A 24,999-nucleotide genomic window follows, 5' to 3' on the forward strand; every position below is an offset into this window, starting at 1 on the left:
GGATGAGTTTGAGCATGTCACCCGGACTCAAGTTATTATCGGATCCTCCTGATGAAATTCGGGTTTTACTATCCTCAAATTGTATGGGATTGACTCATGTTGTGTTATTTCTTTGTAATTTTGGCTTTATAGCCTCAAACAGACAAATTTTAAAAAAAACCGTTATCTACCAGCTCTAAAATAAAAGGGTAAAAAACAAAAAAGCTCCCTGTGATAAACCTAATACACAGAAAAGCCCCCCATGGTTTCAAAATATACAACACGACCCCTCATGCTTTGAACTAAATTGTAAAGGTGACGGAATCCGTTAAACTTAACGGAAATGGTCAAAATGACCAAAATACCCTGATATAATTCAACAAAAAAACAGCTCAAAAAATCATTTATTTTATTTTCTAAGTAGAGAGAATTGAGAGTTAAGGGGTAGAATAGGTATATTTGATAAAAATTAGGTATAAAATTTTTTTTTTAGGTTCCAATATGTCATTTCCGTTAGGGTTAAAAACAAAAAAGCCCCCTGTGATAAACTAATACACAGAAAAGCCCCCCATGGTTTCAAAATATACAACACGACCCCTCATACTTTGAACTAAATTGTAAAGGTGACGGAATCCGTTAAACTTAACGGAAATGACTTATTGGAACCTAAAAAAAAATTTTTATACCTAATTTTTATCAAATATACCTATTCTACCCCTTAACCCTCAATTCTCTCTACTTAGAAAATAAAATAAATGATTTTTTGAGCTATTTTTTTGTTGAATTATATCAGGGTATTTTGGTCATTTTGACCATTTCCGTTAAGTTTAACGGATTCCGTCACCTTTACAATTTAGTTCAAAGCATGAGGGGTCGTGTTGTATATTTTGAAACCATGGGGGGCTTTTCTGTGTATTAGGTTTATCACAGGGGGCTTTTTTGTTTTTTACCCTTTCCGTTAAGTTTAACGGATTCCGTCATCTTTACAATTTAGTTCAAAGCATGAGGGGTCGTGTTGTATATTTTGAAACCATTGGGGACTTTTCTGTGTATTAGGTTTATCACAGGGAGTTTTTTTGTTTTTAACCCAAAATAAAAAAAAATATATTTTTGTAAGTAGAAAGTCGTGAACCCAATACCTTCTATTTATCTAAAATAATCTCAAATGATAAGAACACCAGTCACATATTCATGAGGTTCCCATCTGATTCTCGAGGCTTACGAGTAGACATGGGTTAAGTGGTACGGAGAGAGAAAGTATAATTTGATAAAAACTCCATTTTACATATTACAACGACCACTAATTAACTGGTAGAAATATCAATTTCAGCCCCATTACTAATCAACTAGTTGAAACACGAAACTAGACCCCTCAAACTCAGCACCATTAAAATTAAAATTTTAATGCCTTTAGGCTCCTCTACTGGTGAACTATCTTGATGTATTGTGTGACTGCTCAAATTATGTTATAGTGAATTTTGTTAACATGACAAGCTCCGCTTTTCATGTCTGTCAAGAATTAATATTGATGGAATTTGTTTTGACTTGAAAAGGGCATTAAAATTGGAAACCTGATAATAATATCACTAGTGTTGAATTGAGTCAGTGTTTATGTGCTTGAATATGTGTTACAGTTAGCCTCTCTCTTTTCTTGATTGTGCCGGCGTTGGATGTTCATGACTTTGAGTTAATCTGGAAATGGTTTGAAATTGGACCTAGTACCACGTTAAAGAGAGTTTTTTTTTTCCTTCTCCTTCATTCTTATTACCGTTCAGTTGACTCCCAATACAATGGTAGCAGTAGTCAATCAGAGGAAAAGATGCAGAAAGGGTAAACATTCGTTGAAATGAACGTATGATCAGATTGCGCCAAACATTAGAGGGCTGCTTTCTTTTCCCCCATATTTGATGCTTATCCAAAGTTGGTTCGGTTCATTCATGCAAGCTAGCTAGGTTCTTGCTTTCCCATCTACTATAAATAACATCCTGCTATTCCCAAACCAATGCAGCTTGTAAACCTATGGCCAGCTCTGTTATGTTTTAGCAGTCCAATCACAAGCACAGTACTATGGCCACGAATTCGGCTACATCTCGAAAAATTTTGTTGATTTGGGTGGCGTCAATGGCATTGGCATTGGCATTGCTCATCCCAAAAAGTGATGGCAAATGTTTCTTTGAGGCAATCTTCAACTTTGGGGATTCTAGCTCGGATACAGGCGGCTTTTATGCTGCTTTTCCCTCACAACCTTCTCCCAGTGGCATGACCTACTTTAAGAGACCAGTTGGTCGGCCTTCTGATGGAAGGCATTACATAGATTTTCTTGGCAAGCTTCACTACTAATTTCAGCTCCTAATTGATCTTTTTGAATTCCAATTCTTAGTTACTGGCTATGCTTTTATTTCTCGGTCATGCAGCTCAGGCTTTGAGCTTGCCATTTTTGAGCCCTTATCTTCAGTCAATCGGATCCGATTACAAACATGGTGTCAACTTTGCTACATCGGCTTCCACCGTACTGCAGCCAACTACTTCCTTGTTTGTTAGTGGGACTAGTCCATTTTCGCTCAACATTCAGCTAAATCAAATGAAGCAATTGAAGTCTAAAGTAGATGAACTTCACTCACTCTTCTGGTAAAGTATATAGTTGCAAGTAGGACTTACTAGTTTTCAAGTCCTTAACTATCTCCCTGATACATCATACAAGGGGGGAAAACAGAAAAAAGAAAGTGCTTAACTATCTACATTCTTGAATGCAATTGTATGGGGAATAATCCTGAAAGTTCGGATTTTTTTTTTCTTTTTTCAGGATCGACCAATCTTCCACAACCTGACATAATTGGAAAATCTATCGCTTTACACATTCTACATTGGCCAGAATGATTTCACCTCCAACTTACCTTCTGGTGGTATAGCAGGAGTGATGCAGTATATGCCCAACAATAGGTGGTTTCCCAAATTTCATGCAGCATTAAGGTTGTAAAACCTTCAAATCATATGGAGCATCCATGACTTAGAGTAGTTGTTTTTAACATACCCCACTGCATTAAATTTTTTGAAAAATAACCCCAAAACCATCTAATCCGTAATTTTCACTCCTCTTCTCAGCAATGTTAACTTGTTTTCTCTCGCTTCATGGAATTCCCAGGAACTTTATGCACTAGGAGGACCGAGGACGCTACTTCTTCGTGCTTAATCTTGCACCAATAGGGTGTTACCCAATGTTTCTGGTGGAGCTCCCTCATGGCGGTTCTGATATTGATCCTTTTGGATGCATGATTTCCTATAACAATGCAGCACAAGAATACAATAACATGCTAAAGGAAGCACTGCGCCAAACAAGACAAGATCTCGAAAATGCCAATGTCGTGTACGTTGACACTTATCCAGTACTACTAGAGCTCTTCCAGCACCCCAAATCCCATGGTAAATTTGGCTCTCCTTATTGTCTGCGCCACGAAATTAAATAAATTTCTGATGTTTTCTTTGGTTCATCTTGGTCCAGGTCTGCAGTATGGGACCAAAGCCTGCTGTGGAACTGGCGGAGGTGACTACAATGCCAGCCCTCAGGTTTTATGTGGGTACAGCAAGGAAATTAATGGAGAGCAAGTCAATGATCCCCAAAACTATGTAAGCTGGGACGGAATACATAACACGGAAGCTGCAAATAAGCTCCTTGTACATTCAATTCTGAATGGATCTCATTTTGATCCTCCTTTTTCTCTTCATCAATTCTGCGATATCCACCCTATTGGTTGAGTATTGAGAAAATTTTGATACACTGTTTTCAGACTATTATTAACTTTTAATAAACAGAAGTTGAAGCAGTTGTAATTTCGGAACAGATATAGTCATTTCAAGTTTTTGCAACGATATATTATAATTCCCCTGAACCTGATTGTTGTGCTAAACAAAATCTACAATTTAGTTGCCTAGTTTGACAACAGTGACATTACCTCCAACTTAGAAAAATCAACTTGTGTCTCAAGCGGTTCAGGAGATCGTGTGCTCAACCAGCTCTACGCTCATCAGCATTCAATAAAGTAACTCTCAGCTTGGAGTTGCTATAGCTGGCTTGCTATTGCAGCACCATTTCATGACTAAAGAAGTACCAACATGAAAGCAAGAACTTAGGACCCACTCAAATGGTTTCGTTCCATAATATGCAAGCTTATCCACCTCTGAATCTGTAAAACGCATCTTGTGGGCTTCAATTTTGATGAGAAAGTTCAAGAGCATTTGTAGTCATGGAAAGTCTCACCGGAGAAATTTTTCACGGCAAGACGCTCAACCATTGGGTCTGCACTACTTGGGAAACAAATAAACACGAAGAACTTTAATCTTGATCTAGTGAAAAACAAAGGAGATGGTGCATCCTTTGTTCATTACTGTTCCATTTCAACTGCCTAATCAAGCTTTTTGGCTCTAGGAGACGCTCTGTCACTCTAAAGTAACGTACGTGGTAAAATTTAACAGCACTGGGGAAAAAAGAGGAGAGATAACTGCACTGTGTACTATTTTTGGCTCGTGAATGAAGTTCAGCAGTAGATATCTTTCCATTGCATGAAATGGCATAACCTTTGGAGTTCATTCTATTTACCATTAACATGTCTGGGGAGTGTGTTCGCTCATTTTGGCTGATACAAACAAAAAACGAAGCTCCCAGCTGTTGGTAAAAGAATACCTTACATCAGCATCAGGGGAACCTTAAAACTCTTTAAAGTCATTTTCTCGATTCATTTTAATTACATACAAAGTCTTTCCCAGACTTCTATTCTGAATTTCTATAAAGTTTCAAACACCAGAACTTTTCTGCTCTCCGGCATAACAATAATTCATGGAAGATTAAACTTTAAAGGGTCCCACAATATTTATGTTAACTAACTTACTTCAAGAAGAACATTCTTCATATTTGTCGCCATACAGTGCATTGGGATAACAAATAGGAAACTTATCTCTCATTACCGAATATACAATCAGCATTGCTGAACGGAGAGTACAACAGAACCAATGATATTGACGTATGTCCTGTTCCACTTGAACCACAAAAGGGAATTTTCAAACGTCATCCGTTATTTTACTCCAGGGATTTTCTCAGTAACGCAAGTACTACTAGTAGTTTATAAAAAGGTAAAGTATGTTTGCTCCATACTCCTGTCTTGAGTCGCACAATAGATTCTGAGGAAACAACATTAAAGAAGACAAAAATGAGTCTCCAGCCATCCAGAGTTGGTTCCATTCTCAGGCAAATCTTGCTGGTTTGGCTAATTTTGATGGCAATATCAGCAAGAAGTGCAGAGGCAAAATGTGCTTTTAAGGCTATCTTCAATTTTGGAGATTCAAACTCTGACACTGGAGGTTTTTGGGCTGCCTTTCCAGCTCAGAGTCCCCCTTTCGGAATGACTTACTTCAAGAGACCAGTTGGTCGGGCTACTGATGGCAGGCTCATTATTGATTTCCTGGGTAATTTACTTACTTTTCAACTGCTTTTGATTCTCTCCCTGCTCTGGAATTCACCATAATTTCGCAATGCAAGCATGCAGGTTGTGGGATAAGCTTAATACTTGAGCTTTAATAGTGCTTGATGGTTGTAATTGGTTCTTGGTAATAATGTACTGCTGCATCTCCGTGATATATCCGTACAGTTTAAGCTTTCCTGAAGTTCTTCTTCTTCCTCCTCCTCCTCCTTTGTGATTTACTCACTCTTTCCTCTTCTTCCTAGTGCCACCGACCATTCATGTTAGTAAAGTAGTTGTCTGGAGAAAGATGCAAGTATATGGCTCCAAAATATTCAGCAAGCTGATAACAGAATTCTGGAAGGAATTTTTATCTTCAGAGGACGTGTGAAATTATTTAGTTTCAGATGTATAGAACAGAAAAGAACAGTACTTGTAAGCTCTTTGTTCATAATTTAGTGGTGTCGGTCGATCTATTACAGAGTCGGACAAAAAGGCCAAAGCTGTAGCTGGAAAGAGATGGGGTTTAATCATTAGTGTACTATTCTGAGAGTCTATAACGACGTATCTAATTTCTTATCCTGAATCTCATGCAGCGCATTTTTCTTTCGGATTTTGGCATGACTTGAATTACTCAAACTGTAAAGGCTCAGTTCTCAGTTCTCACCCCCCACAAAAATCTTGGGTCGCCCCACTTTTGTGCTATCTTGTCATCATACCCGCTGACTTCTGGGGTTTCATTACTGTTGCCTTAAACTTCTTTGGACTAAAGGAGATATTGAACTGATTTCTGCAGCCAATGAGCTGTTTTTGGAAATCATGGCTGTAAGAGATTTCAAAAATTTCAGTCAACATTGTCCATAGATGTTAATTTCTAGATAATATCCTAAGAAGTAATGTGAGATTTTAAGTATGCATATTTTCGTTCTTTCCAAAAAATTATGTTTAACCTCTTGTATCAATAGCTAGGAGATTTAATCATAATTAACCAATGCTGTATTCTTATTGCTTGGACAATTGACATACAGCACAAGCATTAGGCCAGCCATTTCTGAGCCCATATCTGCAATCAATAGGATCTGATTTCAGACATGGTGCCAACTTTGCGACATTGGCATCCACAGTGCTCCTGCCAAATACTTCCTTGTTTGTTACAGGAATCAGCCCCTTTTCTCTGGCCATTCAGCTCAATCAAATGAAGCAATTTAAGGTTGAAGTTGAAAAACATCACAGGACTCACGCCAAAGGTAAATGCCAGGGAGTAATGGGATAGAGTTCTTATGTATTGTTCTTTGGAGTATTATACGGGTGTTTATTGCAATGTCCTTGTTGAACTGCCTCAGCTGAATTGGAGGAGATGATATCAACGTTAGTTAACGTTGTTAAGTACTGTAAAATTATCAACACTACTGATTTTCTAGTTTCTCCTCACTTGAATCTGGCTTGTTACAGGAGCCAAACTTCCTGCACCTAGCATATTTGGAAAATCTCTTTATACGTTCTATATTGGCCAGAACGACTTCACCTCTAATTTGGTATCTCTTGGTATAAGCGGAGTAAAACAATTTCTGCCTCAGGTGGTTTCCCAGATTGCTTATACAATCAAGGTAATTGCATGCATTTTAAGCATCTCATAAGTAGCAACGTTTTAAGTCCGTGGAATTTGCATAAAAAGTACCATTGCTGTTGTGGGGTTACCTTAAGAATTTCATCAAGGAAAAGGTAGTCGGTACATTTTTCCTCCCATGGATGTTTAGGCAGGTTATTTAGTCATTATTCACACTAGTTGGGTTGATATTTAACCCCCTTGCTTTATCGAACTTCCAGGATCTTTATTCCTTAGGGGGGCGAACATTTTTAGTTCTGAACCTTGCTCCTGTAGGGTGCTATCCAGCACTTCTAGTGGAGCTTCCTCACAACAGTACTGATGTTGATGAATTTGGATGCTTGATTTCTTACAACAATGCTGTTGTGGACTACAACAATATGCTAAAGGAAGCACTGACAAATATTAGGAAAGATCTTCCAAAAGCATCTGTCGTGTATGTGGATACTCATGCAGTACTGCTAGAGCTCTTTCAGCACCCCAAATCTCACGGTATATAAACTTGATCGAATTTAAGCATTGTGGTCATGCATCAAATGCAAATGATCCAAGGTTCTGCTTAATTTCCTTTATGGTTCATTTACTTTCAGGACTAAAGTATGGCACGAAAGCATGTTGTGGATATGGGGGAGGTGCTCAAAACTTTAACCAACAAGTTTACTGTGGAAACAACAAACTGATCAATGGACACAACGTTACTGCTACTGCATGTAGCGATCCACAAAATTATGTCAGCTGGGATGGAATCCATGCAACAGAAGCTGCAAACAAGCTCACTGCTCATGCAATTTTAAATGGTTCTTACTCTGATCCTCCTTTTCCACTCCACAAGTTCTGCGATATTCAGCCTATAGGTTGATCAGTGCCTCTTGTACTCAAACGCAACGAAGAATAAACAATCCAATCCTTATTCTGAGAACAGAATACTGATCAAGCTTTATGATTTGAAATTCTGTGGTTGATACAACTGCATTATTAAGCAGATTTCTTCATCACTTCCACTACCTCACCCCCAATTGCAACCTTTATTAAAAAGATATTTAATTGACTTGAGATCATTGCCATGATAGACTTTTGTTAACCCTTGTCCTCGTAAATGTAAAGCACATCAGATTGAGTGCTCAACTCGTGTCAAAAGGACTTAAAGAACACTGACTCATTCGCATTGTCTAAGATTGCATGATGGCCCTGATCTGGAGGGGGCCAGGTCAGTTTTCTAGTTGCACAAGTAGAACAACATACTGTAAAGTGTAAATAGTGAAAGGTTAATACAGGAGGACAATAATGTGCATCAACTAGATTCTCTTAAAGGTTTTTCTCTCTCAAGATCTTGATAGAGAGAGAGCTATGCTGGAAAATCCCAGCCACATAGCATCTACAGAAATGACACCTGTAAAATAACTTGAATCTTGAAAGTGTAATTAGGTCTATGAGCCGATATGTTTGCTTATGACATAAAAGACTTGCATGTCTTCTAATCAGTACATTAGGCATGAAAAGTTGATCTATTTGGCCTTGAGCAGTTCAATTTCCTAATGAAGGAAGCAGCATATGTTAGAAGATATTTCCCATTAGCCATTAGCATACAACTAATTATTTGCTTACAAGAGGCCAATGCCGTCCACACCCCATGAAAATGCACAACTGCATAAGGCAAACGTTTTGACGAGATGACTTTAATGTTCATGATTGAAGCAATCATTTCCAGCCTGGGTGATTAGATTGTCTCTTATGGAGATTACTTAGATGAGTTACTTTCTATCAAAAGCTTCAATGCACATATATGATATTATCTACATTCTTTTACATCAATGAAAAGGACTGCAGCTTGTTTATGTGGTGAAATAAGCTATGATCAATGATCATACTTCAGTTGATAGTTTGAGCTGGGAATCTTCTCATATTTATTCATGTTGTCTTTGTATCTTTTCTTAGAGAAAGCAATGGCGTAACTACCATATTGGCCGATGGATGAAGACATGAAAATTGATGAGACAATTATCAGTACAAGCCAATAAGCTGTGACGCCCCATTGGCTGCTTAAGTTTTCTAGTCAATTAGGTATCATCATTGATTTAACAAGACAATCATGCTTTATTTCTCTTAAACAAAGTATGTAAAGGTGGACTCTAACCCCAATCCTTGACAACGGCCGCAATGTCTATTATATTATGATCCCGACTAAGGGCGAAGTCATGCTTAACAATGATGCTGAAACAAACTTCTGAACTAGAATTTGAGCAAGAACATATATCCACCCCTGATGAATTCTATCAACAAATGAACATCCACTTCTAAAAAATGACATGATGAAACCAGTGAGAAAATTGACCAAAAAAAAAAGGGACAAAATGATACAAGAAAATCTTTCATGGTACATAGCTATTCTCAATGACTGGTTGGGTTCTGATACCCGTAGCTGAAGGCATTCTACTTGGTCCAACCCAAATTGTACCTAAAACCTCACTTTTTTCCGACTGTCTTTCCATCTTTGCGATTCTCTTCTTCCTAATCAATTTGTACAAAAGAATCACAGACATAACCAACAAAATCAATCCACCAATTCCTACTCCAAATCCTATAACCCACCATTTCCAGTCCCTTTCTTTGCTCTTGTTTGATGGTGACGGCACTGGTGGCTGCAGTGGCTGAGATGGAATGACAATGGAGAAATGGCCTTGACCCATTGCAATACACTTATTTGCCATGGTCAAATTGCTAAACTCCACTTCCCCATTGGTGCCAAATCTGACACATTTCATTGCGGTTATATTCGTATCACCTACCCCTGAGACCAGAGGAAAATGGACCAAAATAGGATCCCTGGTGATGTTAAACTTAACCATTCTGCTGGTATTTGTATCATAAGCTAATAAGCCAATGACAGGAGTGACAAATGTATGATTTGGGACACTATAATAGAAACCTGACAAATTCCCAAGGTTTTGATAGACAATTAGTAGTCTCCTGGAAAAGGGGTGCGGCAATGTCCTAGGTGGGATGTCAAAGAAACTGAAATTGGCTCCTCTTAGCCATAACCTCGCGGTTCTGAGACGAACAACAGAAACTTGTATACCAGAGTAATTTGCAGGTAGAGAAATATTATACAGAATACCTGTACGCATCCTTCTCATCGCCTTCAATGCATAATCATGAACAAAAGAATCTAAAGAATCACGGTTGAGGCTACTCTGCCCTTGAACATAGGGCAGCAATAACATGTAACACATCACCCAGATGAGGTGCCAAATTTTCTTAGACCCCATCAAACATCACCCGCGGGATGGCCGCTTCATGCCATAGATCATCTAGAATTCACGTGAAGTCTTCCAAGAAATCACTGAAAAACAGGCTGAAAAGAGTGGAAAAACTCACAAACATCAATATGATTAACGCTGTAGCCTTCTCATGATCTCATCAGAATTCCTTTCTTGATATATTCGCAATGCCAAAGGCTGGTCAGGGCAAGGCGTTACGCGCCTGAAGCAGGTGTTAAAGAGGATGGTCGGAAAATTTAGTAACACACTAGTATACGAGATAACAAAAGATGAGAAAGGGATCAACATTAACAGCTGGGAATGTTTCAAACACTGGTGGTTAAGAAAGTGTCCATCTCGATCCCCTTGGCATTGCATGAAACGAAGATGGATATGAGATGTATGATTGAAAGTGGAAGCTGGCTATAGAAATACTGATGAATGAAATCTTTGATGATTAGAGGGACTATTGGGTGGTGGTGGTGGTTGCATTCTTCTTCTTCTTAGTGTAGGAAGAGTTGGGGTGGGGTGCAATCTGATGAAAACTCAAATGTGGCAGCACCTCAAAAGAGGAAAAAAAGGGGACCCTTTTGAGTTGTTTGATGGCGTTAACTAAATTGTTTAATCAAAATGCTGTTGGTTGGATTAGTTGGACTATTAGAAGCTGTGCGTATATACACACTCACTCATATGTACGTTTGTGTAACACAGATGTAATAGGAAAAATTAGGTAAGAGGACAGACGGTGCCAACGAGGTGCTAACTTTTTAAGGTTGGGGGATAAACATGAACTGGCCGGGGGATGACCGAGCCGTGCGCTCCAAAATGCGCATAAATTGCTCAGTTTAGGGGCAGCTGGTGGCTGGCTGGTGGATTGAAGAGTTCCTTTTTGGCGTTTTTCTTTTCGGCATAATGCGTTGCATGGGAATGGGATTTTGGGTTTTTTTATGGGTGTGGGTCGGTTTGTTTATAGTTTACACTAAATTAATTAGCCCACTTCATTCTCGCCACAACAGCAGGGAATTAATAATATTTGCAAGTCACGTCTCTTTACCTACAGGACAGGAGGGAACCAAAATAAATTTTTTTTTTTTTAAAAAAAAAGAAAAAAGGTCATAAGTCACCATGTCTCTTTTAATTTAAAGATATGAGACCTTTTTTTTCTTTATTTATTTACTTATTTTTTTAGCACACTTAAGAGCGATCTTTATCGAGGCGGTCAGCCGCCAAACTCACAGAAAAGCCTTGTGGGATGCAGTTGTACTTGTACCTCACAAGTAAGAAGAAGATAAGTAGTAGGTATTGTGCAATCTGCATATTCCGCAGTTATTCACTTTGGCTTTTACCTTTTGTGCTCAGAGTAACAGGCGTATATACGCTTTGATAAATCAGCATGTATTTAATTTTTCTTTTCACTTTAAGGGTTTTCCGGCCTTTCGTTCAAGACTAATCTCTTAAAACTATGTAGAGTCTTGTCTCAAGAATACATAGCGAGATAGCACACGGGGTCAATTACGAGATTTGCTGATAACTACCAGACTACGGAACCACTCGGACTCGAACTAGCCGCGCGGGGCATAAATCAGTATGTATTTAATTGGTACTACTAGTTTTTATGGTAACAACTACCAATTTAAATGGTTATGTTTTCCATAATATATACACACGTCTTTTAATTTCCACTCTCTACTAGGATACTTCAAGAACTACTCCTTTACAAATACTATATACCAGAAATATATAGTGATGTATAAGCTCTTTTACTGTGTGGATCCTGTTTGGTTTGGACAAGCATAATATATACTACTGTTCTAGCATAGCAATTGACCAGTATTCCTCGAGAAGGAAAAAAAGAAAGAAAGAATCACATGATGAACCACATATATGCAATTCTACATGTTTGTATCTTTGCGGGAATAAAAAATGATGATCATCAAAAGGAGTAATTTCTAATAGCTATTTAGTGATGACAGCTATATATACACCCCATATATACTCTAGATGAGATCTTCCATATGGACTTTAAATTAGTGTCTGTCTGCAGCTGCTTTTTTACTCCCTTCTCTTTGGTGTAAATTTTCTCATCTAATATATACATATACATATACATATATATATATTTTGCCAGCCGTCTCGATTGAGACCCACCATCTAATCTAAAATGTACATACACCTGGAAGGTTTCGTCACTTGGTTGAAAACCAAAATCCACTGAGCTGAGTCAACTCATTTCGGACAAAACCAAAAGGAGGATCAAGATTCTTCCTTCCAATCAAGTTTTTCCTCTGCATGCATGAACGCCCAAGGCTGAATTCCCTTTATTTGTTTCTTCGATTCATTTTTTGCCGGAGCAACAGTGGATGGACAAGAGATGTACAGCAATTTGGTTTTCAACGTATTGTACGTGCCTGCCTGCAGATTTTGTTTCTTTGTACGTAGTTCAATAAATAAATCTACTAGTTTTACTTAATACTACGAGTTATAAATAGTTTAGTCACCTATCCCGACGTACTCTAGTCGAGCTCACATATAGTTGATTAAAATTGATTCTTTTACACATCAATATACTTACTTCTACATTTCTGAGGTTGAATATTTTTGTTTCTTCATGCTTGTAAAATTATAGGGAAAATTTGTGAAATGACAGTAGGAAGATTCATTATTCATTATTTGAGGCATAGGTTAATGTTCACACATTTGTATGCGTATATGTGAACATCTGCATTTTTTTGCGGCTCGGGAGAGGAGGCCCCACTCCACATCGAACACATTAACAGCGGGACTAACTAGGAAGGTCGCTATACCCTAAGGAGGGGGAGCGGACCGTTCGAGCTACCCCACGGGAACAAAGACCAGCCACGTAGAATGGCAAGTTGTGGGAGGCAGGGGTTGAATCCCTGACCTCCAGCATCCCCAAAGAAGGGGATGACCACCAGACCAAATGGCCAGTGGCTTGAACATATGCATGGGGGGCACGTATATTAGTTCAAATCTGCACATTGGTATGTACATCTAATCCACCAAAATTTACATCTATATTCATTACATTCATTGGTGTGCATATGCCTATGCTCATCATATATATGTGCGTATTCCTATTTGAATATGTGCACATATCAACTGACAAGTTTACATTTGAATCTCTACTTATTTTTATTTTTTTTATTCGAATCTATACGTATTTTCGTAAAAGTGCATATGTTTTATTTATTAAGGTACATATATATTATACTAGGGTATTTTAGTTATTTGGCAATAAATTTATTAGTTATTTTACTTTGCTAGAAATAATCCATGTCCTATCTACAAATTTCCTAAAACTTGTTGCACCCTCCTATGAATTTTAAATCTGTACAATTCGCCTTTACATGTGCCAATTGTTAAATGGAGCGATGACGACAAGAGTAATAAAATACCCGGTTGGAGATGGGCATGGCATGGTGCAATGTTATTAGGTGATAACAAATGTACTGTAGACTATAAAAACCAGCACTATATGTATTTCGGCCTTGTACAATTTTCCAAGCTATGGTCTAAAAATCCAAATTGCTTTTCTTGTAGAGGGTTAGATGTGAAATAAATAAACGGTTAACTCCTAGGGATTGCTATGAAAAAAGTGCATAATCCGACTAAACCAATTTGAAAGAGTAAAGGCTCATAAACTATCATTGTTGTCCAAACTTTGACCCCTGATTTATTTTCTGTTCCCGACTGGCTCTTGAACAATTAAAAGTGTATAGTTTAAAATTTTCTAGCCATTTTAAACTGTTTAGTCGGAATCAGAGGCCATTTTTGTCCAACCTTAACCAAAAGTATTGAGAACTCAATAAAAAGTATTGAGATCACAAAGGTCCTGAAACAGAGAAAGCCCTTCATTTTTCATAAGCTCGTCATCACAAGTGCTTTGTCTACCACAGGGCATAGGGCCACTAAACAAATTGAATTGTTTGCAAATTCAACTCATATACGTTTGAGTTCAACTCATTGTTTAACTAAACGGGTTGAGTTTAAATACAAAATTATGCTATTTTATTAAATAAGCTGAGCTCGATTTGATTTTGCAAATAAGTTGATTTGGACTTGTTTATACATTTGTCAGAGCAAGAATAATGATGCAGATTAAATGACTTAAATTAAAAAGAATATAGATGAGATATAGTTGTTCTTTTCTTCATAATAGATGTAAATCCTTTATCTTGAATTTCTCGGAGATTGTGTATACTTACTTGCTTTGATTGTTTAGAATTTTGCATAGACCTTTTGCCTATAAGGAAGATTTCGTGTTCTACCCCAAAAAAGAGAGGTATCTGAGTACTTTCTTTTAGGGTTAGGGGCATTATAAGTTGTAATTTGTATCTTAATATATTTAGTGTAAATTAATACAATTTTAGTAATTAGTTATATGAGTTGACAATTTTGACTTTATACCCATATTGTATGTGTTTATGGCACAAGATAAATTTTAAAAATTGCACAAACCGATTTAAACCGGACATTACTCAACGCAGGCTGCTGATCGTTTCTTGTGACAGGCCGGTCTAACCAAGCCGACCCATGAATCCGGTCTGATTTACTAAGACATCTCTTTTCCTCCAACCAATAACAAAGAAAATAGAAAACGTACGAAAATAAGAAGACCAAATGCTGGGATTATGAAGATAGGGAATGAACCAATCGGGAATCTCAATTGCACCACGTGGCGCCCAATGATATCAGACTCTCTTGACTTGAGAGGAAGGGAAAATATTGTGGATAGAGAGACTTTTGAGCAACACGAAAACAAAATACGACCTTTTTGCTAGAAAGAAAGAAAGAAAGAAAGAAAAAAGACTCTCTCTCAATTGAGGAGGATTCTTCCTGCTAGAAGTACAGACCAGAGAGATAAAAGAAAGAGGGGCTGGTTATTTTCTGGGCAGCCAAATGGCAGCAGCAGCAGCAGCCTCCACTTCCATGGCGGCCACAGCCGTCTTAACTTCAAGATTCCCGGTCCGCTGGACCACTAGCTGCTCTGCTTTCCCGTATTTACCCCCACGCTTGTCCACTTCCACAGCTTTTTCCACCTCATTCAAGAAACTTTCAGGTGCGTATTATTCTTCTGTTATTGAAAAGGGCTTTTATCAAAATCACTTCTTATGTATTTGATCAGATGCTGTGGAATTGGTTGAACTCTCTTGTTGATTAACTTTCTTGGCTATTATGTTTGTGAGATGGGATGCTGCTAGTTTGAATAATTGGAGACTTGTATCTGGTGTTTTCTGTAGCTTAGATCCAAATAACGGACTGGTAAAAAAAAAAAAAAGAAAAAAAAGATCAGTTGTGAATTGATTCCCAGCTTTTGATTTTGATTCTCCTTACTCCTTACCCTTTTATGTTGTACTTGGATATCAAAATTGGATTAAACGAAGCATCGCCAACGGCAAAAACTCGTAGATGGCTGTCTAGATAATCAAGTCTTGAAATTCATTCTAGGACAAAGACTCCATTCGCAGCCGCAGCCTTACAGGAGCAATACTTGCTGGAATTCCCAACTACTGAATCCTCCTCAGCTGGTATTGCTGTGGTTCAAAATGCACAAGTAGTCTCTAAATATGCAGGGGTGACCCTATATGTGTAAAATGACTTAATTGAGGTAGCTTCATTGCTAGCTTCAAGCTTAAAATGTGACTTGATAACAGGAAGCCTTATTGGTTTGCCTTTGGCTAAAAATGTGATCTTCTGAGATTATGATCCTCTACCAACTAGTATATTTGTTTGAATCTGATGTAGATCTAGGAGTTGCCCTTCGTGAAAGCCATTCTTATCTCAAATATTTACACCTTGTGCACTTCTGTACATACTTGGTCTTAAACCTCTCAAGAATCAACTGTCTTTTAACCGCATTTAGCACAGTCAGTGTCCAATGGTTCTGGTCATGATGAAATTTCGTGATTTTCAGCTATTCGAGGTTCCAATCATTTCTTGATGCATTAGCTCCAATAACAATTGCTTGGTAACTGGAAATCTATTGGTAATGTGTCTTAACATGCTTGGATGATACATAAAGAAGGCTTTTTAGTTTGAGGAAGGCGTGATTGTGTGATTTCGAGTATGTATCCATACTTGGATGATCTTCTTTGGAGCGGTAACATGCAGATATAAGCTAACGAGTTGCTGGTAATTGAATTCCAAAGTGCTGGGACTATACCTAGAGAAGCCTTTTATGATGACTTTATCCAAGAGCAAATTAAAGTCATTTTAATATGTCAATCCTGAGCTATGATCTAATATACTTGTTTGCATTAATGGTCATCATACTAAGTTATGACTTCCTTGGTTCCTCACTTTGTACAAATTTATGGGAATATTAAAAAAAATTATAGGGAGAATTAGAAAGCTAGAGGTTGATATGACTATTTTTACCATTAAACTAGTTAACAAGGAAAAATGTCTCTTCAACAAGAAGACAAACACACTTACATTCAGTCCTGGTATGCTGACTGTTGGAGATTGCCGATGATTCTTTGTCTATCAGTCAGCAGGATATTAAAACTTGACTGTCAAAAATGCAATGTCGAGACGAGGATTATTTGGACTCTCAATTGTGAAAGGAAAATTTATGAACCATATTTGTTTCCTCAAGATGAAGACTTCCTATCAAACTTACATATAGGTAGAAACAACTCATATACTCGCTATTTCAGTTAGAAACTGGACGAGCTGATGGCTATTATTGCTTTCCCTCATGAATGTTGTACTATAAATTCTCAACTGTTATTGATGTTCCTCATGATGGACAAAAACAGAATCGAGGTCAACTCTGCTCCAAGTCAAAGCATCAGAGGAGTCACCTGCTGTTGACACTACTGAGTTATTATCAGATCTGAAAGAAAAGGTAAGCTTGGTGCTGAAGCACCATACTCTCAGGGAACTCAGCTAGTCTGCTGCTTTGCATGTTCAGTTTTCTACCTTCAGTCTGCATTTTTCACATACTTGTCCACAAAAAAAGAATTGTATTTCATCATGACTTCTCTCGCTGAACTCAATATTGTTGATAGTTTTGCTTGCATCATAGTTACTGCAGTGCTCTTGTTTATAAATTTTTCACGGCTCCATGAGACTTCATTCTCCAGTTCTCCATTTATTCAACTTCCCTTTTAGTTTTACTTCTGTGTTTTTCAAAGTGGGATGCAGTTGAAAACAAGTCCACAGTAATTGTTTATGGAGGTGGGGCAATTGTTGGAGTTTGGCTGGCTTCAATTATCATTGGTGCAATCAACTCAGTTCCTTTGGTATGTGATTTAAGATGATTAACACTTGCTTTTTTCTTCTTTTTTTTTCTGTTTTCTTAGTAGTTATATTTGTACTACCTCTTTACTCAAGGAATTTTTAATAGCCATCAACAAGCTTTATTTTCTTGGGCATTCGCCTGAATCCTCTATCCTTACCCTGAATGTTTCCTGTTTCCTTGACAGCTCCCAAAGATCCTGGAGTTGGTAGGGCTTGGTTATACAGGATGGTTTGTCTACCGCTACCTTCTATTCAAGGTGTGTAGGAGGACTATTATCTGAACTAAATAACATATCAGTTAGAGCAGATATATCAGCGAACAGAAAGTATCATCTGCTCTAACTGATATGTTATATGATAAACAAGTTCTGCAAGTATACATATAAGAATATTTTTTGTTTGAACTTATGATACTTGTAGAACTATTCATCTAAAACCTTTTATTGTTGTCGCTTGTACAGTCAAGTAGGAAAGAATTGGCAGAAGATATTGAATCTTTGAAGAAGAAGATCGCTGGGACTGAATAGATCCATGAGATTGGCAGCCAAACTTGCCTTGCATAATTCCAGCAGCGGCTCAAATTGGTTAATAGATTTTCTGTATAAGAGGCAGTTGGTTTGATTATGTAGAATAGATGTTTCATGTATTGTAACACTGGCTTATCTATTAATAATGATTCAGCATTCATTCTAGCTTGTATATTTCTTGTTCAGAGGTATACTTAAACCTCTGCTTCTCAATATCTTCTTCAACCTGTCTGTAGAGTATATAGACCAAGCCTGCAGATTAACAGCTTATCAAATGTACATTTATGGTTTAATCTTGTTTGGATTGTTGTTTTTTGGAGTTTTTGTAGAAAAATATACTATAGTGATTTAATGTATATGATGTAAAACGATGATTAGAAAATGTGTTCACGAATACAAAAAAATTTTTTGATAGAAAATTACAATCCAAACACCAAACATTTTTTTAACTCATGTTCGGGAAAGTGGCCAAATTTGTCCTCAACTTTTTCAGTAGTGTCTATATAATGCCAAACTTTTATTTTTAACCAATTTGATTCGTAAACTTATTTTGCAGTTCCAATTAAGGACTTCGATGGTGGCATTACCACCTAAAACGGATTGGACTTCTAATTGACCAACTAAATAAGGATATTTTGGAAACATCACTCACGGAGTTGTAATAAATCAAGTAAATCGTGTAAAAAAATCACAAGATTGAATTTTAAAAAGTTTTATTGGGTGATTTTTTTAAACGATTTAAAAGTCTTATCTAATGGTTTTTTTACATAATTTTACTTGATTTATTACTACTCTGTGAATGACGTTCCTAACATACCCCTGTTTAGTTGGTCAATTAGGAGCCAGATTACTTTTAGGTGGTGGCCCTGTCACGAAGATTTTTACCGCAAAATAAGTTCACGTATCAAATTAATTAGCAATAAAAGTTAGGGATTAAATCGACACTAATAAAAATGTTTAGGGACAAAATTGGCTCTCCGCCATATTCTACAGTAAGGACGATATACCAACTATTTTCCTGTTTAGATTGATAGTTTAAGAAATTAACATATTTTTAGTCTCCAGACTATTTTGCTAACACTTCTGCTCTCTTATATTTCCGTGAGAAATATAAATTATGCCAAAATAATTTTGTAAACGGCACACTTTTTTTTTTTTTGACATTAGGGAATTTTGTGTATGCTGAAGCGAAGGAAGGTATTTGCACTGGGGCATTTACAGAATTCCTAAAATATTCGGTCCTCAATAGCAAGGGGTTTATGAAGCTTGAAGGGACTGAAGCGAGGGGTTTTATGAAGCGGCAAACTTTTTGCCGAATGGGAAGGGGTTTCGGCTGCCTCAGAGAACCTCGACTCGGGTAACTAAATCGCCGTTCCTCATCCCCTTCGCCGCCGTTAGACCCAGAAAATTGGACCTTTTGTAACTGCAAAAGGATGATGCGAATAGCTGAGGCTAGAAAAATGAGATCTTTGGGCTCATCATACGCTTGTCTGGAGTCTTTGAGTTATCAATTTCTGCAAAGATGCTTAGTCAGCGGAACTGCAAAAGGGAAATCTAAAATCAAAGGAGCACAGCCATTGAAGAGATCGAAGGTAACAACCAAGAAAGGAACTGGGTCGGGTGATTCGAATGAGAAAGATGGTGGGCCCAGAAGAAAATCCGAATTTGATGAATTGGTCGACGAGTGCTTGGCTTCGACTTCCCCAATTAGATTCTTGAAGCCTAAGGAAAAAGCTAGGGAAGCCGAGAGAGAAAAGATGGGGCTGAAAAGTAAGGTAATGGAAGAACAGGGGAAGAAATGGAAGAAAATGAAGAATGAATTTGATTCCCCATTTTTGATGGGTACCCCAGGATTGGATTTGATTACGCTGGGCTTGGTTGATGCCGACAAGATTCCTAAATATGAGTTGACTGTTGAGGATGGTAGAAGGCTTGCCAAGGAGTATAGCAGGGTTCTGATGAGGAAGCATAGAGCTAGACAGGCTGCTGAGTCTGCATTCTTGAGGTGTAAGAAAGAAGCTATTGAGGCATTACCTGAGGGTCTGAAGGCTGCTGCTTTGGTCCCCGATTTGACCCCCTTTCCGGCGAATCGATTTATGGCTACTTTGACACCTCCTATTGAAGGGTATCTTGAGAAGGTTAAGGAAGCAGCCAAGAGGAGTTCTGGCAAGGAAAAACTTAGATGATCGCCTGAAATTTTATTTATTACTTAGTAATATTGTTTTTTTTTTCTTTTTGGGTTTCTTTTTACTGCATTTACTGTCTTCTTGCTGAATTTTCTGGTTCTATTTATTTTATGGTGCATTTTCAAATTTCACTTTCTTTACAAATATGTGAATTCTCTTCTTGCTACGAGCATTCTTTCTGTAATTGAGTTCATTGTGAAGAAGAGTGACTTTTTAGTCATCTCTGCACTAGTTCATTGTCAGAATGGTTATCAAATTACCTAGAATGCTTTTAATGTGAAGATCCTAAATTGCACCTGAGAGAAACATATGCCTATAAATCTCCGTATGCAGCTCTGTTCGTGCTAGAGAACTGCGCTTGCTGAAAGTTGCGTGGCAATGTAACAAAACAACTCCAAACTTTGTCAGTGGGCAAGTTACAGTTGCAATTTGGTTGTGTTCTGCAAATGAAGGGATGGAGAATAGGGCAAATCAGCTTTTGCTTGGTCTCTTCTGGAATACTCAGTTTTTCTGCATTGATCTTTTGTACATAGTATGAATTTACTGTTCTTCCTATTCTTATTATTACGTCTTGCTTGTTTATGACTTGTAATGTAAATCAGGTATAATTTTGTTATCCTTTTCCACCAAAAGGAACAGTGAGTTTTTTAAGGATTCCAGTCTTTTTGGCATGGAATTTCTGTGGTTTAAGCGGATTAATGCAAGCAAAAGCTTCTAAACATTACCATATCTGCCCTTTTGGTGGTTCTTGATCATTAACCCAATTTGTTTGAGCAATTAGTTGAATTTGCCCATTGCTTACGAATTTTGTTTTGAAAGCAGATGGGAATTCCCTTCTGGTAGTGCCAATGTTTTGCTAAACCAATAATTGGCTTGAGAAAGTATCAAGCCCCCAATATTCAGCTTTTGTAGGATACCATATTAGTGGCTCTCTGGTGATCAACATTTTTTGAGTTGCTGGTCATTGACATCACTGCTGTTTCTCGTGAACAGGGAGATTATTTCTTTAGTTGTCTTTAATTTGTTGAACTTCCTTATCAGTTGAAAGGTGGATTAAGAAATTTTGTTGATCAGACTACCCTTTTTCTTTTCTTGGTTTCTTAAGTGAATTTGGGGCTCATTGACCTTAATTGCATGAACGCTAGGATTTGTAGATAGGACCTGAATTCATTTTACTAGTTCATTGATCCTGATTTGTATCTTGGTCTTCTGTTATTGAAGTAGCTTGAAAATTTTTTGCACTGCATAGTTGTTGGCCCATAATGCAGTTGGTCGTTCTACAACTTTTCAGACGCCGATGTCTGGTAGGAATAGCTGCCCGTAGGCCATCCGACAACTTAACACGGGGCTTGTAGCTCATGTGCCAGTACTAGTTTCTTTGCAATCACTGGAATAGTGACTTTTTACTTGAGCCTTCGGGGGAGGCTTCAATGTTTGCTTGAGGTTGACTCCAGCCCTGTCACCCTATTTTTCTTCTTTGGGAGCTCCAGGATTTCCTAAAATGGGCAGCAATTAGGTCTCTCTTTAAATATCTTCTGGCTTTGCTGCAAAACTTGACCAAAATTGAAGTAGGTAATTGGCTTAGAACTTCCTACCGCTAACTTTAAATATTTTACTATTTGTTTTTTTTTGGGGGGGGGGGCAAACAATCATATGTCGGAATTTTATTAATGAACATCTCTACCACATTCTAATGAATTGGAGATTCAACATTCTAATAAATTGGATTTGGGTGCTCGAACGATTTTTCGCCTTTGGTTGCCAAAATTTTCCCTTGGTTGGCAAGAAAACCGTAGTACCGTTTCCACAACGGCTGATGTACGTGCTGGGAAATTTTTGGATTATGTACAAAATTATTTTTCCTAAAAAAAAAAAAAAAAAGGAAAACATAACTTTCATATTCATCTTTTGGCATCAGGCAAATGTTTATATCGTGTACAGATTGCGACTTCTGCATAAACAAACACCGAGAAGCCAACATTTCATGATGAACATCCATGTTAGTCAGAACATGGTTCCTGTCTCCAAAAATTTGAGCAACGCACGAGCAGACTCAAGGTTGACATGATAGAACAGGAGCAAGATGAAACTAAATTAACCAAATGAACTTGGTAGAACACTGTCGCATGCAATCCAGCCTACAACTTCTAGAAGGGATCTTAAGAGCTACTAATAGTAGACATCACGAAACACAGGCGACGACAAAACTGTCCTCACCCCACCACAAACAGTTGGCAGAGTCCAAGTACAATTTCAATGCTAAAACACCCAGCATCCACGTCTATTAAATGTGTCTATTACAGCCTTACAGGCAAAATAAGTCATCTTTTTCAAATGCAAAAGAAGAAGAAAACTTCAAGCATTCAAAGCACTCATTTACCTGATGATAAAGCGAAAGATGTAACCTCCTTTCCTCAAAGTAAACAACTTATGGGGTAAATCAAGGCTGAAACCAATTTGGTCTCTGCCAAGATAACCCCTTAAAGTCCAACCACTGGCAAAAACTACCTCAATAAGCAGCAAAAAGTATATGTGATGCCCACAATCCACCGACAACTGGAAACTACATATGCTTCAATAAGAGACAAACCCAACCTTCAGCACAAAGGGACACCACACAACAATCACGATAATGGATGAATGTAAATTAAAGTGCTATTATTGTAACCAGGCTGCCAAAGCAGAATCTTTGGGCACATGAGCTACATCGCATAGGCACCCTTTTCATTATATCACTTCAAACATTACACAATCAATACCTCTCCTCGCAGTTTCTACTAAATAATAATATCCCAAGCTAATTATAATCCAAGGCAAACAAAGGCCTCAGAACAAAGTTGAAGTGGACACGAGTTTAGATTTTGTCGATATCCTCATCCTCAAACTCAATGTAATCATCTCCAGCACCATCATCCTCCTCGTCCAGTCCACCAGCAATACCCTCGTTGAGCCGAGTGCTCTCAGGCAACTCACCATATGCCTTCAACAACCTTGCCTCATCTGGCATGTACTTGAGGATAACATCAGCCTTGTCATCCTGTATATTTTATAAAAACAACAAGAAGAGTGAGATAACCATCAATAAAAGTCCAGGAATTAAAAAAAAAAAAAAGAGTTCACAACCCAATAGAAAAATTTCTGACTACATAGGCTTAAAAAACACACACACACAATAAACAATAATAGGATAAGCCCACGCCAAAATATTTAACCACCCTGACGGAAGTAAACTGACCTGCCCGGGTTAGATTGAATTCACTAATTCCTATTTGATTCTAAGCGGAACTCCATGCCTTTGTGCTCAAGAAGCTATCTATGCAGACTCGCAACAAACCAGACATGTTCACTCCAGCTCACCCCAACTTATACATGTTTACTTCAAAGACTTGAAATCTTACATCCAATTCGCCAATTTTTAGAGTCTAGTACAAAAATTCATGCTGTCTAAAGGAAATAACTTAGGTTTAGTTAATTACGTTGAATTACGAATTATGCAACACCAAAGCTTCACCATGCTACAAGATTTTTTTTTTTATAAAAAAAGAAAAAGAAAAAAGGGCATACCGTCACAAATCAAAACAATTTCGGCAGTCAACTATTGCTGATTTCATATCAAAATCGAGAAAAATCCAGCAACGGGAACAATTAAAAAATAAAAAACAGTATAGGAAATATTATTATTAAGATCTGAAAACACAAACAAGGAGTAAAGATATTATTCAGATATTTAAAAAAAAAAAGGACAGGGAAAAGCGAGGAACGTGCCTGGTAGTCACGGAGGCCGACGAGGATGATGTCACCGGCGGCGATCCAGACCTTCTTGTGCATCTTACCACGGATATGACAAAGACGTTTGGTGCCGTCGATACACATAGCTTCACAACGGCCGTTACCGAGCATCCTCAGAACCTGAGCATATTCCTGGCCGTCTTCCTTGAAAACTAGCTCTCTCTTCTCATCATCGGCCTCGTTCTTTCCTCTCTTCCTATTCTTACCTCCCTTACCCTTGTTCTTCGGCATCTTCTTCTTCTTCTTCTTCTTTCTTCTTCTTCTGAAACCCTAGGATTGATGACTATTCTGATCGATTTGGATAAATAGAAATAGACAAACCCTAAATAGGTCGCGAAGCTGCTGCCGTCTTCTTTTTTTTTAACACTCCCTTATTATTCTGTGGAAATATTTACCACTGTGTTTGTTTGGATAGAGAGAATTTGGTTTGCTTAATTTATTCTCACAAATCCCAATCACCTTTTTATCTTCCCAATCACCTTTTTATCTCACATACATCACATCACAAAAAGTGCTACAGTAAATATCTCAAATAAATCATCCAAATAAACTCTTATCCAAACAAACTCAGTGAGTGGAGATAATACCTACACCTAGCGTTGAAATTACGACTATTATAATATATATACACACACACACACACAAGTGGACGCTCCTCCGCCTTAGATTTTGTTTGTGTAGACAATTATGCCCTTCGGGTATTAAATCTCAACACCCAAGGGTGATTGATTTTTTCGTATCATGAATGAGAATTTAAGAGCCATGTTTTAGCCTTGCCATAGCTGCAGTCCATTCTTAAGCTCATAGTACTGTACTGGGATTAATCCACATGAGTTGTAAGTAAGTTGTCGTATTAATCCCAAAAGGATGGGGGGTTTCATCAAATTTTACTATCAGTAAGAATATATTGAAAAGTTATCGCTAATTCTGATCTTTTGA

The 24,999-nt window shown here is 37.7% G+C and overlaps 5 protein-coding genes and 1 pseudogene across 5 annotated transcripts; 4 read left to right on the top strand and 2 right to left on the bottom strand.

Annotated features, from left to right (window-relative positions):
* Positions 1-2,100: 2,100 nt before the first annotated feature.
* LOC113759254 lies at positions 2,101-3,732 on the top strand (annotated as a pseudogene).
* A 1,333-nt stretch (positions 3,733-5,065) lies between these two features.
* Positions 5,066-8,083, top strand: LOC113761764 (GDSL esterase/lipase At4g01130-like). The gene is made up of 5 exons (XM_027304885.1): positions 5,066-5,436; positions 6,458-6,676; positions 6,882-7,036; positions 7,257-7,527; positions 7,626-8,083. The coding sequence occupies exons 1-5, from the start codon at positions 5,181-5,183 to the stop codon at positions 7,892-7,894; spliced, it is 1,170 nt and encodes a 389-aa protein (XP_027160686.1). The 5' UTR covers positions 5,066-5,180; the 3' UTR covers positions 7,895-8,083.
* An 898-nt stretch (positions 8,084-8,981) lies between these two features.
* Positions 8,982-10,265, bottom strand: LOC113759255. Its single transcript, XM_027301822.1, has one exon. The coding sequence runs from the start codon at positions 10,263-10,265 to the stop codon at positions 9,405-9,407; it is 861 nt and encodes a 286-aa protein (XP_027157623.1). The 3' UTR covers positions 8,982-9,404.
* Positions 10,266-15,071: 4,806 nt separating this feature from the next.
* On the top strand, positions 15,072-18,397 carry LOC113763906 (protein CURVATURE THYLAKOID 1A, chloroplastic). Its single transcript, XM_027307902.1, has 5 exons — positions 15,072-15,372; positions 17,075-17,163; positions 17,453-17,560; positions 17,744-17,815; positions 18,020-18,397. The coding sequence occupies exons 1-5, from the start codon at positions 15,213-15,215 to the stop codon at positions 18,083-18,085; spliced, it is 495 nt and encodes a 164-aa protein (XP_027163703.1). The 5' UTR covers positions 15,072-15,212; the 3' UTR covers positions 18,086-18,397.
* A 975-nt stretch (positions 18,398-19,372) lies between these two features.
* Positions 19,373-20,960, top strand: LOC113763905. Its single transcript, XM_027307901.1, has one exon. It carries the CDS (start codon positions 19,519-19,521, stop codon positions 20,269-20,271), a length of 753 nt encoding a protein of 250 aa, XP_027163702.1. The 5' UTR covers positions 19,373-19,518; the 3' UTR covers positions 20,272-20,960.
* A 1,935-nt stretch (positions 20,961-22,895) lies between these two features.
* On the bottom strand, positions 22,896-24,456 carry LOC113763908 (eukaryotic translation initiation factor 1A). The gene is made up of 2 exons (XM_027307903.1): positions 24,037-24,456; positions 22,896-23,308 (listed from the first exon to the last, which is right to left on the bottom strand). The coding sequence occupies exons 1-2, from the start codon at positions 24,289-24,291 to the stop codon at positions 23,126-23,128; spliced, it is 438 nt and encodes a 145-aa protein (XP_027163704.1). The 5' UTR covers positions 24,292-24,456; the 3' UTR covers positions 22,896-23,125.
* Positions 24,457-24,999: the final 543 nt, after the last annotated feature.

Source organism: Coffea eugenioides, chromosome 2 (genome assembly GCF_003713205.1).
Source record: "Coffea eugenioides isolate CCC68of chromosome 2, Ceug_1.0, whole genome shotgun sequence".
NCBI lineage: Eukaryota > Viridiplantae > Streptophyta > Magnoliopsida > Gentianales > Rubiaceae > Coffea > Coffea eugenioides.